Genomic DNA, 17741 nt, shown 5'->3' with positions numbered 1-17741 from the left:
AAAATTTAAAAAAAAAAAAAGCAAAAAAACACTGCTTTAAGTGTTAGATGATCGTCACACAGATGCACAGCTAGACGCTTGCAAGTGGTCAGATGCTGCCGTGTCAATGTCCCCGTTGCAGGGCTGCAATGCAGAGACCGCTGGCCACACACACGAGCTTCTAAGAGCCTCCGACGTTTCACACGAGGTGGTGGCAGGGCAGCCACAAGAGGCAGTCACATCTGCTGGTCCAAGAGTTCAGCCAGGCACACAGTTTCCCAGGCCACACATCGTCCTGCAGACCAGCAGAAGGCATTCGGTTGGCACCTGCCACGTTTTTTGTTGTTTGGTTTTTTTTTTTTTTTCCTCTTCTTCTTCTTGCATCCTCCGAGTTGGCTCCATCCAGCATAGGGTTAGCTGGATCCGGCTCTACAGCCACCTGCGGAGTGCTTTACCGGGCACCACGTTCTGCTGTAGCATCCAAAGACCGTACAGAACCGTCGCTGTGGAGCAGCTCTTTGCTGAGACGTAACTGTACAGCGGTACTTCCCGCACAAACCGAGAATGGAGATGGCAGAAGGGGAGAGTGGAAGACTGTAGGGCCTCACCTAGCGCAGCCCTGAAATAGAAAACACCCTGTTCCAGTTCCTTTGGATGTAAAGATTTCCTCGACAGAGGGTCCACGGATTGCCACAGCAAACTGCCTCTCGCTCAGGTGTTAGCCTCAGGACGTGTACCAGAGCACAACCAGTATTTCCACAATAGCACTAAGCAGAAGGATCGCTCTGGCGGGACGCAGCCCACCGAGATTGGAGTGTAACCGTGAGCAAGAAAGGGTTTTGCACTGTAGATTTTTAGTGGGAAGGCAAGTCAACTTTCCTCACCAAAACAAAATGTAATAGCACTTCTACTATAAACAGAATAGTATTTTGTGTACAGGTTTTAGGATCAGTCGTTATCAAAATACACACACTGAATATACAATTTGTCCCATGGCCATAATTTATTATCTCACCACAAGGCACAATACACAAAGCTTAGAGGGTCCTATACAGTCATCGTGACAAAATGCCCCGCAGCCTTTACACATGATCATGGCTTTAAGGCTGCACGAGCACTTGAACGATATCTCGTCAACACTGCTGCTATCAGCAAACATCTGCACAGAGAGGGACGTATTATGGTTTGCAGCAAAGTTCGCTTTGTGGCTTAGCTGCATCATGCTTCCAGCAAGACTTCTGGGAAAAGCTGGAGTGTTGGATGAATAATTAAAGCTGGTGGAATTAAGCTGCAGCTTAGAAAGCTTCCCATAAAACGCTTGCTTGATATTGAGCTGAGAGGGTATGGAAGAAGGCTCCAAAGGGTGATTGTGTCCTTTTCCTGGTTCCCTCGAAAACTTGAAAAACGGCAAGTCCATAACCAACGGAACACTTTGCAAATGCTCAGTCAGCTCCACGGGGTTTTGCGCTGCATCCTTCCGGTTCTCCGCGTTACTCTTGGCTGAGCTGCCACACGCCAGCACATTCTCATTTTTAATTCCTCCCAGGGTGTTGGGGTGCTGCTTTGAAGTCCATTCTTCCCTTGGAGCCGGCATTCCTTCTCCTGATGCACAGCTCTTGTTCAGAGGAATCTGTTTGCTGGGGGACAAGGTTCCCATGGCTGAAACTTGATCCAAAGCCCTGGAATGATGTAGTCTAACACTGGGGTTGCAAGGAAAACCAGAACCAAAGAGTTTTTTGCCTTGAACTCCAACGTAATTTTTATTGACCGATGTACCCTCTGTCTGATTTGGACCAAGAGAAGTTACAGCTGGAGATAAAAACCGAGGCTCTGTCGAGGTGTTCAGCTTCTCCGGACTTTTATTTGTGATGACACTTGTTAACGGGTTGTGCTGTGGCACCCGATGGACCTTGGGCAACTCCTTTTGCTCCTCAAAGCTACAGGAAGAAAATGTTCTTTCCCGAGGGCCCACATCTTCAGGCTTCTGAGAGGCACTTGCCACATTTGCCAGTTGGTCTTGGCAGCTTAAAGTTGAACCAACTTTGGAATGTTTTTCTGGAATAGACTGATCCTCTGCATCCTCTGCTCTAGGCAATGCTGCCCCTGATCCGCACTTCTTCTCCTGGGGATCTATGGAAGATCTCATTGAGTGTAAGTCATCACTCCTGCTTAGGGCACTCGTCTTTATTCCTACATCTGGGGAAGATTCTTTGCCAAAATAGCAACTGCTACCTCTCTCCATTTGCAGGGAGAGGCTTTCCGACTGCTTGTCCAGCGGTGGCTGTGTAATTTCCAGCTTGATGTTGGCTTGAGGTACTGGGAGAACTTCTTCCAGGGGAAGGTTCCCCTTAAGCAGCTGCATCACCAAAGGGTTGTTGGATTCAATAGAGGACACGGGCCGAGCAGAACCTGTCGGCCGCTCGGGTTTCTTGGGCAATGGTGCATGTGGTCCCCATCTCTGAGCTGGAGGTGCGGTGCTCCTCACTGCGACTGCAGGGAAGTCCACAACGTAGGCCAGACTATCTGCTTCCACAGATGGTTTTGATCTAATCCTACCACATCTCTCAGCGCTGCTGTGACCGGAGGAGTCTTTCCCAGCCACCTCCCTGCAGCTGACACTTCTGAAACATACATCCATCTCTATATTCTCATCAGCGACGTCACCTTCAAAATCCGAAGCGGTATCTGTTGTTTCACTGTGTGTACTCTGTATTTCATCATCTCCGTTTGTCTTGAACTCTTGAGTCTCTCTCAGTGGCTGATGTGCATTTTCCGGTTCTGTTCTGGGGCACCTCTCCGTCAGCTGCAGAAGTTTTTCAGAGGTATCTATCCTATTCTGAGAAATAAAGCCATCGTGTAAAGAGTGTTTCCCCAGAGACTCTCTGCTCTGTTCTTCATTACTTAGTTTGCCATCACTCTCTTTCTCTGCCTGCAGGTGTGAAAAGTTATACAGCACAGGGACTGCTTTCTCCACTCCACTAGTCGCTGTTTTGGAGTTATCACTATCAGTGACAGATTTTTCCACAAATGTTTCAGAGCCATTAAATCTAAATCTAGATACCGTTTCTGGCTCCTGGCGTTCTTTACTGCCTGACAACAATTCTGGCAGAAGAGCAGGACAACTGGAGGAATTTTCCTTTATGTCAGAATGATAATCCAGCTGTACAGCGGGAGCACTAACACCTTTGTGTTCTGACACAACCTTGTCTCCCGTAGGACTGACCACAGCTCCCTGCACCTGAGAACACAACAGACCGTTTACTGGAGGAACCACACATTTCAGCTTTGTACTGTGCCTCTCCTGTGATGCAACAGAAGGTGGGGTTTCGGTCCTTGGGTCACGGAGGAGCTGCTCAGGGCTTTCCTCCTGCCTCTCAGAAGTTGCATTGTCTAAGGATGACCCAGTCAAAGCACCACAGAGCTGCCTTCTAGGTGACCCATCACCAGGCCGAGCCTCCCCTGAGCCTGCAGTGCACTCCAGAGCGCCAGTTCCCTCACTCTTTGAAGAAACAGGATCTTGTCTTGAAGGGACGAAGGAATTCGTGTTAGCCTCCTGAGCAGCCACCTCAGAATTCGCCTTTTCTCCATTCAGATGGAGAGACGACAGTAATTGTGTTCGTTGTAGATCTGACGAACGCTTTCCATGAGTTCTCTTTGATCTCCTGTGCTCTGTATGGCTGCTGGATTCTCCTCCACCACCTCCTTCATCAGTGCTGCTTCTCCCTCCACCTGGGCCACCCCCACCTCCAATGGCGGCTGTAGCAGCTTCTCGCTGGGCTCGGGCTTGCAAAGCACGGGCTTTAATGTCTGCGAGTGTTCTGGCCCCAGTCCTGCCCCGGCTGGAGGACTCCGTGTTGGGGATGATCCTGGGGCATATCTGGTAAGCGGGCTGACCTTTAACCACCCAGGGTGGTTTAATACGTGAAAGTTGAATCTGAAAGAAAGGGAAAAACAATTAGTTCTATTATTTGACCATTTTCGGACAGTGAAATGCATTTTATTAGCATCTGTGCATCACAGTTCGTATCACAAGAATTCAACAAAAAATTAAAATTCCAACAGAAAACTGATTTTGGCTGAGAAGTAGCATGCTCCCTGTAACCTCTGCTTACGCACTCCGTCATGCGATGCGTAAAGCTCACTTAATATTAACATTGTTTTACCAGAGCCAGACAACAAATACAAAATGAGTGATCTGCTTTCAGATCTGCAGAAATCAAAATGGTCTCCTTTACATCAGGATGACCACCCTGAAGCTAACACGACGGATACCTCTAGTCAAAATCGGGAAAGTCAGAAGGAACAGTAAGATTCTGCCCAAAAGGAAAGGAACGGAGAAATTACACAGGATATTACAAAGAATATGATTTGAAGGTCTCTTTTGCCACAAGTCAGCCAGTTTCAGGAAAAGTGATTTCTCTATCCACAGAAATGCAAACTAACAGAGTAAGTCAAGGTTACCCCGTGCTCTTGTGCAAAGACCTTGGAATGATTTTCCATTCCTTGCCTGTCTAAATAAGATAGTAAACTGTGGTAATCAGAGGTACTTAGCCAGCTCTACCAATGAAACCCTTCCACTTCTTCTCTTAAGATGACAACACTTGACATTTTAATAATGTTTTGATGCTATTGAGCGTGACAGCCCTGAGATACCAAGCAGCTATAATTCTCTTTCCTACCCGGATGGGTGGGACTTTTGGCTCCTCTTTAGTAGGCTGTGGCTTTTCTGGGTGAACACTTTCAATTGTGTTACGAAAGGACTGACGATCTTCAAGCCGGGGCTTCTTTTCGGGGAAGGACGCAGAGGCAGCCTCCTCAAAGCATTTCCTCTTCTGGTCCTTGGGCTCCCGAGCAGAGTTCTCCTGGGGCAAACTGGGAATTCTGTTTGCAGCTGCCAACGACAGATCTTCCGATTTACTGTGCAATTTGGAAGGCTCTGCAGAGAGGTGCGGTTCTGAACTCTCTGGCTTCAGTACTGTGGCCGAAGGGCTCGTCAGATCATCTTTCTTCAGGTCTATCTCAGGCTTTGCCTCTTTATGAAGAGAGGAATCTGGTCCCACAGAAGCAGCCTCTTTGGAAGCCTCTGTTTGCTCAGGTTCACGCAATTTGTACAGGCTCCTCCTGGCTCTGCATCGCAGGTCGGCCCGGGTGCGTTTCTTGAAGTGTCCATCTCTCTGCCGCGTCGAAGGACCGCGTGGCAGTCTTGCTTCTCCTTTAACAGACAGTCCTGTCCTGTTCTCAGCATCTTCTTGCACCAAATTCTGCTCCTGGGATTCTTCTTGGGTCAAGCCCAACCTATGAGGCAAACATAAAAACTAGCTAAAAGCTAAAGCCCATCCTAATTTAAGCATTTCATCTTCTCCTTATAGCTGTACTGTCACCACTATACGTAGTACCATACAGTTTACAAAACACAGACTCGTCAAAACCTCATCAAGTCGGTCTGCAATGAGATAACCTATACGTTTACTATCCCGTATTACTATCACAGGGAACGAGAAAAATAAGAAAATGTAAAGATTTGCGATGGAAAGCGAGTAATATTAACTTGTCTTGAAAACACAATAGATGGGCTACAAAATTCTGCTGTGACCCAGCCAGTTCCCACTAAGGATTTCCCTGGAGCTGAATGATTCACCCCACAACCTGTATTTTTTCCAAGGAGTTCATGCCGCATCTTCTCAGGTATGCACAAGCAGAAACACCCTCTGCCACCTGCACAAACACAGATAAAACAGGACAGATGAGGTAAAATTTCTCACTTTTGTCCATAGTAGTCCTCAAAGAACTTCTCTTTCCATTGCTCCACTCTCTTTTCCTTTTCCATCTCCTGCCGAATTCGAACTTGCATCTCATGGGTGAATTCACCTACATGGAAGCGAGAGACTGAAATTCAGTTCCAAACAAAACTCATTCTGCAAATGCAACCTTTTGTGTTTTAAGAGTATAGTACAGTAGCTATATATACAAAGGACAGATTTTCTGCTATCGCCCTGCTCTCCACTTTACTACGGATCCACGTGCTGCCTGCAACCCCTTAAGAGCAATGATCACACAGGCTCAAGAGAGTGTGAAAAAAACCCACCAGTGGTTTACCAGACACAGGCCACCATTTAAGGAAAGATAAGTCTGGCACTACTTTACACCTCCACCACTTTGTTTGGAAGGTCTCATGGCACCAAAGGAAAACACATCTGTGATTTTAAAGGAAAAAAAAAAAAAAAAAAAGAAAAGTTGGGGGCAACATAGCCAGATACATTGCAAAGGTGGACTAAATTCCCATTCATTAACTGTAAAAGAAAAACAAAGAGATCCCATAAAATGAGTACCTAATTCTCCAGCCACCTAGGAAAGCAAACCCACTCACCATCAGCTAGTCGCTCTCTCCAGCTCTGTGCAGCGTGGGTGAAGAATTCATTATTCAGAGCACTGCCACTGAGACGCATCAGCCCGTCAGCCCCAACCTAATGGGACAAACCCAGGACAAACAGAAAACATTTGCTCCAGCCATTCTGCAAACAAGAGGGAATGCGGTGAGTGGAAAACACCCCAGTGCTGCACCCTCATACCTGTCTATCAACTTCTGGAAGGAGGTAAAGCAGCTGCTGCTGGAAGTGTGATGGGAGCGCATTAAAGGTTCTGGAGTTTATCAGAGCTCGCAGGTTTGTATTGACAAGAATGGAACCAGGTGTTTCAAAGTCAATATCCTCACCCCTGTTTCGTTTCATTTGCCCTGTAGTTTAAGGAAAGGCAAATAAAATAAACATAGTTGTATAAAAATATTTCATAATTATGGGAAAAAAATTCACATTGAACTACTCCAGCAAAAGGAGCAAGATATATGAGAAAAGACCATAATACTCAAGTATGAAGAAAGGCTCTCAAACACAGTAATTAATAGACAAGCATCTGGAATTTTGACATGAGGTCACATTCCTGTCACATTCAGGTACAATTCTCAATACTGCTAGTCAGAGTAGGCAAACTTTTAAACAACTGTCTCACTAATGTTCAGGGAGGAATGTCCATCTTGCGAGCCTTAAGATCTTCACGTGCCTTCCGAAGAAAGGGAACCTTGTTTTCTCAGATACACACAGACTCCAACATTGCCTGCTTTTATGGACAATTATTCTTCTAACTTTAATCCGAAGCACCTACCAGCTGTGGGCTTTCGGATACCTCTCAGAAGCTGCGGAGGATCCCTGTTTATTTCTGTTCTACTACGCAAGGTGGCTTTGCACAGGGCCAAAGAGCTGCTGCTGCTGCTGGATGTGCTACTGCTCTCCCCATCAGCGTGCCTTCCTGTGAAGCCTAAAAGCAAAACAATTTCATTAAATTTGCAAAGAACAGCAGAAGCCCAACTTGGGAGAGTTGTTTCATGTACAAGAACTATCTGCTAATAACAGATCCACTATTACAGGGTATTGCCCAGTTACCAACTATTTTGATGGAGTTAAACGTATACAGTCACATGCATTCTCACCAAGTGCTAAAGAAATCCTCAGGCAAACTTACAGATACCTAGGGATAACTGATTAAAAGCTATCTGTGCAGCCATTAGAGAACCACCACAACAAAAGCAATGCTCACCAGAGGCAGACTCCATGTGTGCCCCATTTACTTTCAGTGGTGTTAAGACAACACGTGGCAGCATGACACCAGTCTTTTTCTTTTGTTTGGTTGTCTGCGGTCCAGAAAGAAATGAAAAACAAAACAAAGGAACACAGACATTATGGAAGGATAAAATATGATTTTAAGCAGCCTGTTTCTCAGTTAAAAAAGTACTTGGCTCTTAGGTAAACCTTCAGCTGCCATTACATTTATGAACAGCAGAGCAGAGAATTCAAAATTACTTCCTTGTATATGATCCCTCCCCATACTGCAAACTCCCCACGTAATGAGACAGCCCTGTAACTCTCTCTGAGGCACCTGTGCACAACTAGCCCCGTCACACTAATCCAACTATCACACAGGAAGAAAAGCTCCCCTTGAGAGGCCTCATGCTTCCCATCAGTCCCACTTTTTCCTACCTGGGAGGCAGTTCTGTAGCTCTCCCTGGTAGTAGCGGGTCCCTTGCTCTGAGATTCAGTGGAACACGAGGCGTTAGAGGAGGTGTCGTCAAGAGACACTAAAAGAGACGGGCACTCAGTCAGACACCGAAGTAGATCCTATAGTTTAAGATTAATGTCATCAGACACTTACCATCATTATCACCACTCACAGTGCTTGCTTCATTGGACTCGCAACTTTCTGCATCTGCTGTATCCTCCAGCTCCTCCCCTTCTGGCACAGACAGGTTCCGAGACCACTGCAAGGCATCCTTCTAAACGGGCAAACAGAACCGGGGTGGCTACAGTCCTCCCTCCCAACCATTTCGACTTAAACCAACTGGAACAGATGGTTCAGTGTATATAGTTTTTAAGCTTTACTTTTTTCATCTTCCCAATTTTAATCCTTGATGCAGAAAGACATTTTTAAGTATATTTGGGCTCACAGTGGAACAGAAGTCATCTAAACTATTAGCACACTTCATCGACACCTCCTAGGTAACTCAAACATATCCAAAATACGTAATGTTAATAATTGGTTGCACTTTTCTGCAGGCAAGCAGTTTCTAATAAAGAGAAATATCTCGTTCTTACTGTGAAAGAACAGGCAGCATCAGAGTAGCCAACTACAAAGACAGTAAGCTTAGGAGATGTTTACTACTTGTATAATCAAAGCCATTTAAATTCCATCTGTTTTCAGCAAAATATGGCAATTCAACACAATTTTCTGAGAGGAGAAAAAAAGATGCAAATGCAAAGGCTGAGATACCTGTTGTCTATCAGGCTGATATTTATCAGGGAATCCAACAGTACAAAACAATGCAAAAGGAAAGCCTAAGACCACAAAGATTTTCAACATTTAAGATTACTGGGACAATAAACGAAAACACATTCCAGAGAGACTTCAAGATCTGAGGAAAATGGTGACACTAAATATACACAGAATGCAGCAGAACACAAACCAAACAACCAGAAGAATGAATATACATTTTCCTATCAAGATTTTACTTGTAGCTACAAGCTCTTGGACCAATTTAATTTATTGGTCGGCTGTGTTCCCTTGTGGCTGGCAGAAAAGGAGTGAATGGGACTGTTTCGATAAGCAGCCACCTGAGTTGGACACCAAGTACTGGAATAAGAGGATTTATCTTGCTTGTGCAGTTCAAGAAATAATAGGGCTTTTTTTTTTTTAAAGGAATTTATCATATATGGCTGAATGTAGCCGAAAGGTACAAGCTCTAACAAAATAATGAATTCCAGACACTCTTCCACATGATGATCTCACATGCAGCACATTCAGCTCCTATGATGCTCAGTGGCAGTTTAACACTCAGCTGTGCATAACAAGCAGAACTCACACCTCGACCCTCAGCTCAGCATTTACCTTGAGCGTGAAAAGGCTGATGCGTCCAGGCAGTTTGTAAAAGAGTCCGTCACCTCCCCTTGAATTGGAATGGAGCATGGCGTTGAGGCAGGCTAGGGGAGAAGTGCCACTGAAACAGAGAAAGAAAGAAAACAGTAAGTTTTAAGAAACGTCCTTACCAAGAAAACAGCCTGAAAGACCTGTTTAAACGGGCATCAGTTAGCCGACTGAGGAGAACGGAGACGACACTCATTAACTTTACGGACGGGCACTTCAGTCGGAGCAGTGTTACTGTTTTCCTTTTGGACCTGCACATCATCCTCAACACAGCACAGCAAAGTAACCGGCAGGAAACAGGAAATGTTATGCCAATTTTAAAGCTACTCGCAGCCATTTTTCAACATTTGTGATATTTATTACCTGTTTCTTCCCTTTCTCTGCTTCAAACTTTCAGAGTTGGATCGACCTTACAAAAACCCCAGATTGATTCAGCAGTAGAAAGATGTGAACAAATACATATGTGCTTCTAGAACGCCTCCCCTGACATGTCACAGACAAAACTGCACTACTGGACTGAGATATAAAAGGACCGATGCACTAATTTGTCAAGTCCTATGTAACGCCCTGGTTAAAGTAACCATCCTACGCTCACACTGATGGAACTTCTGCGCCACGTAATCTCATGTTTTCCAACACGCCACACATGTACAGGCAGAAAGTTACCTAGAAGAGACATTAAAGCAGTCTTGATTTCATTATTATTAAAAGTGAAACTGAAAACCGGATCAAGACAAAATATTTCAAACCAAATCACTCTCAAATTGAAAACTCAGAACAATTTCTGTTTCTACCCTGAATGCGTTTATTTTTTGGACATTTCTTCACAAGCCTCGGCAACAGACAAAATTACCCTGTATCGCTTTTAGATACTACGAAAAAAATTTCCAGCCTTCTGTCCTGTTAGACAGTGGTTTCCCTTCTGTGTTTAACAGAAGGCTCCAAACATGCTAACCAGCCACAGAGCACACTTTCTCAGAATAGCAAAATAAATAGTTTTCCCTGAATTGGGAAAAAAAGAAACTATTAAAACTCTCGTAGGTGCTAGAACTCAGCTATGGTGCTGAGCCCAAGTGTCCTGGCTCGAGCAGGACCATTGCTGCCACCCATAAGGACACAGCCCCCCGAACAGACCAGCATGACCCCCAAACCAGGGAACATTGCTCAGGATTGATTCGAAGGGAAAAACATCTCGAGCCACCAAGCTATTTCCTTCAGGAAATGGAGTTTCAGGAAGGGCTTCTATACAAGTACCAGCAAAGTCCACTGCATATTTAGCTAGGCGGGATCACTGCCTTTATTCTGTGAACAATTACGCTCTGAAAAAAACACAGTCTTTTCTTAAAGCAGAGAATTAATGGCCAGGGAAGGAAAAGCAGATATCCCGAGGGAAAAACACCAACCTTTAAGGAACGATTTAGCTCTATGGGATTTAACTTGACACATGCTCCAAAGTCTGGTCTTTAGTTATGTACTGTGACAGGTCACTTGTCAAAACTGGGAGAGCACCAAGATAATTCATATGTGTGAAGAGACCTGCTATTACCTTTAGCAGAGGACAGCCTATGCACGCAGATCTTCAACTACCTACTCAAGTGAAAGGACTGATGTAAGAAAGGTGCAGAGTACTGATTAAAACAAAGCTATAAAGCTACATGAAGGTCCTCATTAAAAGCCTGTCTGAATTCTACTCAGAGCTGTGAAACCACTGTCCGTATCTAAACCAGCGAAGATCATCTCGGCGAGGATCACCAGCGGCAGGTGGGCATTCTAACAGCTCCAATATCGATGCAGTAACACACACCGGCATCGTCCCTCTCCAGACAATGGCAACTCCTACACACAACACCTCTGTATGCATCACCACTTTTCACTATTCAAACCATCCCAGCTGCTTCCTGATTTCAGACACAAATAACAAGCAGAAACAAGCTAACATTTTGAGGTGTTAGGTCCCAGAAGAAATCAGTTTACCTTCTGTAGCTGGGTAAGGTACAGGTTCAGGAAACACAAACGCCACAGTGGAAAACAGTCCACAGAACCAAGGTGAGGGGGAAGCAAGACTAGAAACAGTCCATGCATCTGGATTCCCCAGAAGTCAATCAATGCGCAGCAGCCAAAAGAGACTGCTTTTTCTGTCTCTAGAAGTCAAACTTTTTTTTTTTTTTTGCCACACAGCACTAACTGAGGCATTTGGACTATCACAGTTACCTACTTTCTTTGATCTGCAAGACACTCTGTACTTCTCTTCTACTACTGTCACAAAAACAGATGGAAGTTCACAGGAACTTAACCAAGGAAAACAGTCTCGTCCCACTCCTGTTGTTTCTGAGGTTCCATATCAGGTTCTTTTCCATACGAAACCCACGTTGAGATGGGCATCTCCTCCACACAACGTCAAGAGCCACAACAGCATGAGCTGCGCTATCACAGTGCTTGAAAATCTGAGCAGAAGCCAGTACAGCAATAAAAAATAAGGACTTTTTTGAGTCTCATAAAACATAATGTCTGCTCTAGAAATGAAGCATTAGGAGACAGAATGTAAACCGTTCTCAAACTAGAGTCACCATAGTAGAAACTACTAGGAGCTACTTATGAGAGAACCATACAAGTGGTAAGTACAACACAATGCAGGAGTCTGAGCTGCAATAGGCATTTATTTTACAATAGATGGATGAAGGAGACTCTATGTTATCAAAAAAATCCAAGAACAGCTTCCAGTTATTGTCAAAGTAAAAAACAACCAACAACACACAGCCTGTATGGAAGTGCCTATACTGTCATCTGAAATTGCCGTGCTGGAAAGAGAAAAAAGGAAGAAGAAAAGTGGGCTGGAGATGAGGCAGAACTGCACGAAGCAACACAAGCCTTCATATACAGCCTCCCCCATGGTCCACGCTATGTTTTAGACAAGATCATCAATACTAACCTCATTTCCTTTAGTCCTTCAGCCTCTATGACCTGCAGAATTTGTTTTGGGGTCATAGGAGCATCAGAGTAATTTTCCAGCACCTGAAAAGACAGAAAGACCACGTGTCATTACAGAATTTGCTTCTGCATTCACAGAACTACTCCATAAGCTGCAGTTCAGCTCCAATAATATGCCTCTTAAAACTTGACTCATCTGCAGAAGACACACGCTAAAAATTTCAGGCTACCTCAAGATTAGATCATGGTAAGCATCACAAAAGGCACCCCTTCATCTCGTCCCTAATTAACTAAAATACAAACACAAAGGAAAGAAAAAGACGCAGAATCTTGACCCCATAGCATGAAACCAGTGGAAGCTTCACCACAGACTTCAATATACATTAGACCGAGCTGCTGCCGCATACAACCTTCAAAACTGTACAGTGGTTAGTGACCTTTAATGGTGTAAAATCTTCTCCCTGCCATACACCTTCCTACCTCTCAACAAAGCATCCAGCATTTTTCTGCCAATAAAAGTATTATTGTATAACTACAGAATTCAATAGCGTACCCCCCTTGGATTACTGTGTTTGTTTCATCTTTGCTCCATCTCAAGAAGGGTACCATGGGTAAGAGTCAGAATTCTTGTCAGAGAAGGCCAGAATTCAGAAAAGGACAACAATAACAATAAAGGATGTGGAAATAAATTATGGCTAGAGTCACTAAAGAGATTTAGACTGCTTGCCTTCGAAAGAAAACAAGTAAAATCAGATATTAAAAAGGCAATACAATAAAAAACAACTCATCCTTTCATATTTTATATGAAGAATAGAATTGCCACTTTCATGAAAAGAACTAAAGAGGCTATTACTTTTTTTTTTTTTTTTTTTTTTTTTAAAGCCTGGGGAACTTACTGCTCCAAAATGTCTAGAAGCAAGAACTCAAGGATTCAAAAAGAGGACCGGACATTTCTGTGGATAAGAAGATTACCCACATAAACAGGAAACAATGAACAAAAATAAGCTGCAGTAGATGTAAACCACGATGTTTCTTTGGGAACAGATTACCCTACAGCTGCCTAACACGCGCCGTCTCCTGCGCCTTCCATTGAAGCAGACAGTGCTGCTCTCTGAATGCAAAAGACACCGAACTCAACAGACCTCAGGGTCTGATCGAGCAAAAAGGCTGCGATGGAGGCACAGGACTTGGCCTGAAACATCCAAAAAAAGCAGCAGCGGGTATTCACTCGGGAACTTTCTGAACGTAACTGTGGTCTAAATTCCCCTAACATAATGGCCACGATGATGCACAAGCCTGATCTCGTTTGTCACCATGCTTTAGAAGAGTGAGCAACACAATGCTGCCTTTCAGTTTGACTTGTGTGAGAAGCCAGTGGAGGAACCCAAACGCCCCAATTTGTATCAGAAACATCTAGAACTGAGTCACTGCAGCACCATGGCATGGCACAAAGCCTGCAGTCTGCCTTCTGGGGTTGCACGAACAGGACATTTGCAAAAAAAATGTTGCACAGGGCACCATTTGCATCTCCATACCATCTCCAACCTCTGCAAGTAAAGAAAACCCCAACCCATGTCACTGTAGTTCTGCACTTCAACTATATTTTGTGATAAAAAGGAATTTCTTCACTCATATCCACCCAACATATAATTTTCAGATGCTTGAAGATTGTAAGCATCGGTGGTGCTAACCTGGTAGGGGATGGAAATTTGAGAACTACGTAATCTGAGATAAAACACAATGAAAACACAAAGAGTTTAAAGAAAAGATAAAATAAAGTGATAAGCCATATTCAGAGAGAGCAAACAATTTTCATTCTGAATCAATACAGCTCCATCACACTTTTTCCTTCACTAATCAAAAAACCTCCATAGGTTACGACATTTCCATGCCTTCCTCATGAACTGTCACCCCCCGTCACTCAAAGGGAGGAGGCAGCTGACAAGGGGAAACACATCACTCCAGGGCTGAGTGCAAGATCCACAAAATGGAACATGCCTGTTCTGAAAAATAAGGAAATTCTTCACAGCTTCTAAAGCCTCTCTCAAGCGGCAGACACAGCAAGCAAAATACACAGCCTAAAACTGAGCATGAACGGGCATTTACATAAAGATAAAAGAATCTATGCTCAGGGGAACAATTTCCAATCAACAGCTATATTAAGTGTACAGACTGCTTAATGGAAGAACCAGGGGAGCGAAGATCCTGCAGCTTTAGCCACCAAAGCCCAGTCTCCAGCACTGGTCCTTCATCCCTCTCCAGCCTGACACATCAACCTTCCATCAGGAGCTACAACTTAAACAACATTAGCTATTCATTAGCCCCAAAATGATTTTTTTTCTCCCCTCCACTATTTATAATACTGATAGTCAACAGTTCCTATGTCCCTAATTATGGAAGTTTACATCACTCCCTCAATTTACTAGACATCTAGCTCTGACAGCACTTGTTGAATAGTCCTATGTCTCTGGGTGTTAAAATGAATCTTTAAAGGCTTATTATATGGAACGTGCATAGTATTAGCTCCGTAGATGCAGCAGCACTGAAAAGCGCTTTTGCCTATGATTCTCAGAAGCACCGAGAGGAATACAAAATACAATAGTGCACGTCAGAAAGGAAAATTAAAAGCATTTTGACAGGGAGCATGTGTAAGACTAGTGTTAAATAAAGATCTATTTTTAGTGGAATTACAATCAGTCCTGCAAGCTGGAAGTGCAGCTACGCAACTGTAGGTCTCTCTAAGTGGATAATCTAGTATGAGATCGTTCTATTTCTGGTTCATCAATGGCTCTAAGATGCTGCTGAGGCTTAGATACCGCATGCACCCACTGTGCCTGAGGTTCTACCCAAAAGACAGGTGAGAGGAGCTGTGTGATCCCTTCCCCAGCACACAATGAGGGTGAGGAGGTGTGCTAGGAGGCAGCTTTAGAGTCACAGTCTCGTGTGCTGCTTTGGGCAGCCTATAAATACCTATTTTTTTCACCGTTAGAGCTCAAGATATTTGAATGAGATGACTTTGTGCATGGTCCCTTAGCACTGCCTCTGACCCCGAGGTCACCTACCAGGAAAGCATCCCTGCCACCTGCAGTGACACGCTTGGCTCCCAGAACCAGGACGTCAAAGGGAAATGCACCATGAATTACTGAGACCACCAGATTCCTGCAGCAAAGTTCTACAGGGGCCGGCTTATGTTCTTTCAAGCAAATTCATATAACATTCTACAATGTTATAACTTGCACACAAAAGATTATGCAAGTTGCTGGAAGACAGATGCTTGTCTGATTAGGATGCCTCCTGGCAAGCAGTAAGAAAACACTCTGACAGCCAAACACATCTTACGCAGGAGGAGCACCAAGACCTAACTCAAATACCCTCAAATACCAGACACAAGTCTCAGCTGGACTCACTCATACTGCTCCTTCCAAATGTTTATGCGCCCCGATGCATAACCTGGCCAGGCAAAACCAAAATAAACACACACACACATGAGGAAACAAAACACTCTCGAGCCCTGTACATCCCTTTCTATAGATGTCCATATGCTACACAGCAAGGATGCCCATATCCTTGCAAGTCAAGTCCTACTGTCAGGGTTACGGAGAGAAAAGTGCAGAGGTCCCTTCACACTGGCCATAGGTGGTCGGATCATCCCTTACTCCACGCACTGGCACTCCCGTACCTGCACAGATCTGCATCCCATTATCACCAAGAGAGAGCGGCTCTAAGGCAGGGGCCAAAGGGGGCAAGATCCTTCCAGCCAGCCACAGGAGCAGACAGCGGCAACCACTGGTGCTCCATGGCAAGAAACAAGCCCAAACACCTCCAAATGCACCCCTTAAATAAAACTTCTGACTGGTTCATGCTCGCTACCTGGAAGACGCTGAAGTTATTTTTTCTTCTCATATTTATAAATGGGGTTCAAGGTAGACATGGCTTAAAGGCTTCATGGAGGGAAACCACCCTTCTCCTATTGCAGCATTCCAACAGACCTACAGGAACACCACCAGAGCAGTTCTGGGTTGGGAAGTTCAAGCCTTCAACAAGCAGATTCCCAAAGCCAAAAAAAAAAAAGGGTTAAGATGGACCCCAGCGACATCCCCTAAAACCCAAAGTGACCAAACAAGGCCTGGTGGCAATAATGCCAGCCCCGAGGCTAGGCACGGCCGGACAGACGCCGCTCATGGTCCGGGCATGGAAGAAAGCTACAGCTTCAGGGATTAAAACCACAAACTTTTGAGAGCGGCAGCGCCCGGCCACCAGCCAGGCCTCCCCCCAGGGGCTCCGGTTCCTCCCGCCGAGCCTTAAGTCATCTGAAAGGAAGCAAACGAACCGTGCCCACCCCAAGAGCCCTGTCACCAAATACCGAACCGCCTCCCCGAGAGCCGGGCCCGGGTCCCGCCACCTCTCCCCGGGAGGCGGCAATGGCCGCGGGGACCCCCGAAGGGCGGGCAGCTCGTCCCAGAGCCCCCTCAAGAAGGCAAACAACCAGGGAGGAGACAGCGGCAACGGAACGCGGTGGGCGGCCCGACTTCCCCCCCCACCACCACCCCACCGGCCCCGCTACTCGAGGAGAGGCCGGAGCCCGGGGGAGGCCCATCGGGGCCCGGCAGAGCCCCCGCGCCCCCTCCCCGGGGCCCGCCCCAGGCCCTCCGCGGCGGCGGCGGCGCGCCCCCCGCCCCGTCCTCACCAGGCGGGCGGCCTCGGCCCACGTGCGCTCCTTCTTCCTCCGCTGCTTCATCTCCTTCATCCTCCTCCTCCTCCTCCTCCCGCGGGGCGCGGCGGGCGCGGACCGTTAGGCGCGCGGGCGGGCGGGCGGGCGAGGGCGGGGCGGGCGCGCGCGGGCGGGCGGTGAGGCGCGCGGGGCGGGGGCGGGCGGGGCGCGCGCGGGGCGGGGGCGGCTCCGGGCGCTGCGCTACGGGAGGAGGAGGAGGGGGAGGCGGCGGCGACGGCGGCGGCGGTTCGGGCCCGACATAACAACGGGGTCAAAGGGCTGGGGAGCAAAGGGAGGGTGGTGGGGGGGAAGGGGGCGGAGCTCAGCGACGGTGGCCGCGGCGGGACACAACGGGACCGAGAACGGAGGGGCGGGGCCGGGCGGCGGGAGGCGCGCGCGGCGGGGCTTGGGCCTGGTTTGAAGGAAAACAAACCGCAAGGGCTGCCGGGAGTTGTAGTCCCCGCACCGCACACACGCCCCCGCCGGACTACAGCTCCCGGCGGGCCCCGCCCGCGCCGCGCGGCATGACGGGAGAGGCCGCTGTTTTCCACAGCGCCTCACGGCCGCCGGCGGGAAGCGGTAGCGCCGGGGCTGGGAGGTGGCTTTGTGACCGGCATCTTTGGCCCCGGCAAACCGGGGCGGGAGGGCACGCGGC

The 17741-nt window shown here is 46.6% G+C and overlaps 1 protein-coding gene across 3 annotated transcripts; it reads right to left on the bottom strand.

The window, feature by feature from the left end:
- Positions 1–17192, bottom strand: ASXL1 (ASXL transcriptional regulator 1). Of its 3 annotated transcripts, none has more exons than XM_063349826.1 (12): positions 17063–17192; positions 12377–12459; positions 9412–9520; positions 8182–8302; positions 8010–8107; positions 7570–7663; positions 7138–7290; positions 6549–6712; positions 6347–6443; positions 5742–5847; positions 4659–5274; positions 1–3913 (listed from the first exon to the last, which is right to left on the bottom strand). In XM_063349826.1, exons 1-12 carry the CDS (start codon positions 17120–17122, stop codon positions 986–988), a joined length of 4629 nt encoding a protein of 1542 aa, XP_063205896.1. In that variant the 5' UTR covers positions 17123–17192; the 3' UTR covers positions 1–985. The 3 variants fall into 3 exon arrangements, 1 of the variants encoding a protein (XP_063205896.1); XR_010073029.1 differs by lacking the exons at positions 1–3913; positions 5742–5847 and adding exons at positions 5626–5694; positions 6065–6173 and having other exon boundaries at positions 5144–5274; XR_010073030.1 differs by lacking the exons at positions 1–3913; positions 4659–5274 and adding an exon at positions 6065–6173 and having other exon boundaries at positions 5757–5847.
- Positions 17193–17741: the final 549 nt, after the last annotated feature.

This window comes from Chroicocephalus ridibundus, chromosome 12, assembly GCF_963924245.1.
Source record: "Chroicocephalus ridibundus chromosome 12, bChrRid1.1, whole genome shotgun sequence".
Classification (NCBI taxonomy): Eukaryota; Metazoa; Chordata; class Aves; order Charadriiformes; family Laridae; genus Chroicocephalus; species Chroicocephalus ridibundus.
Note: the sequence above shows the minus strand (reverse complement) of the source record. Positions and strands in the feature narration are given on the sequence as shown.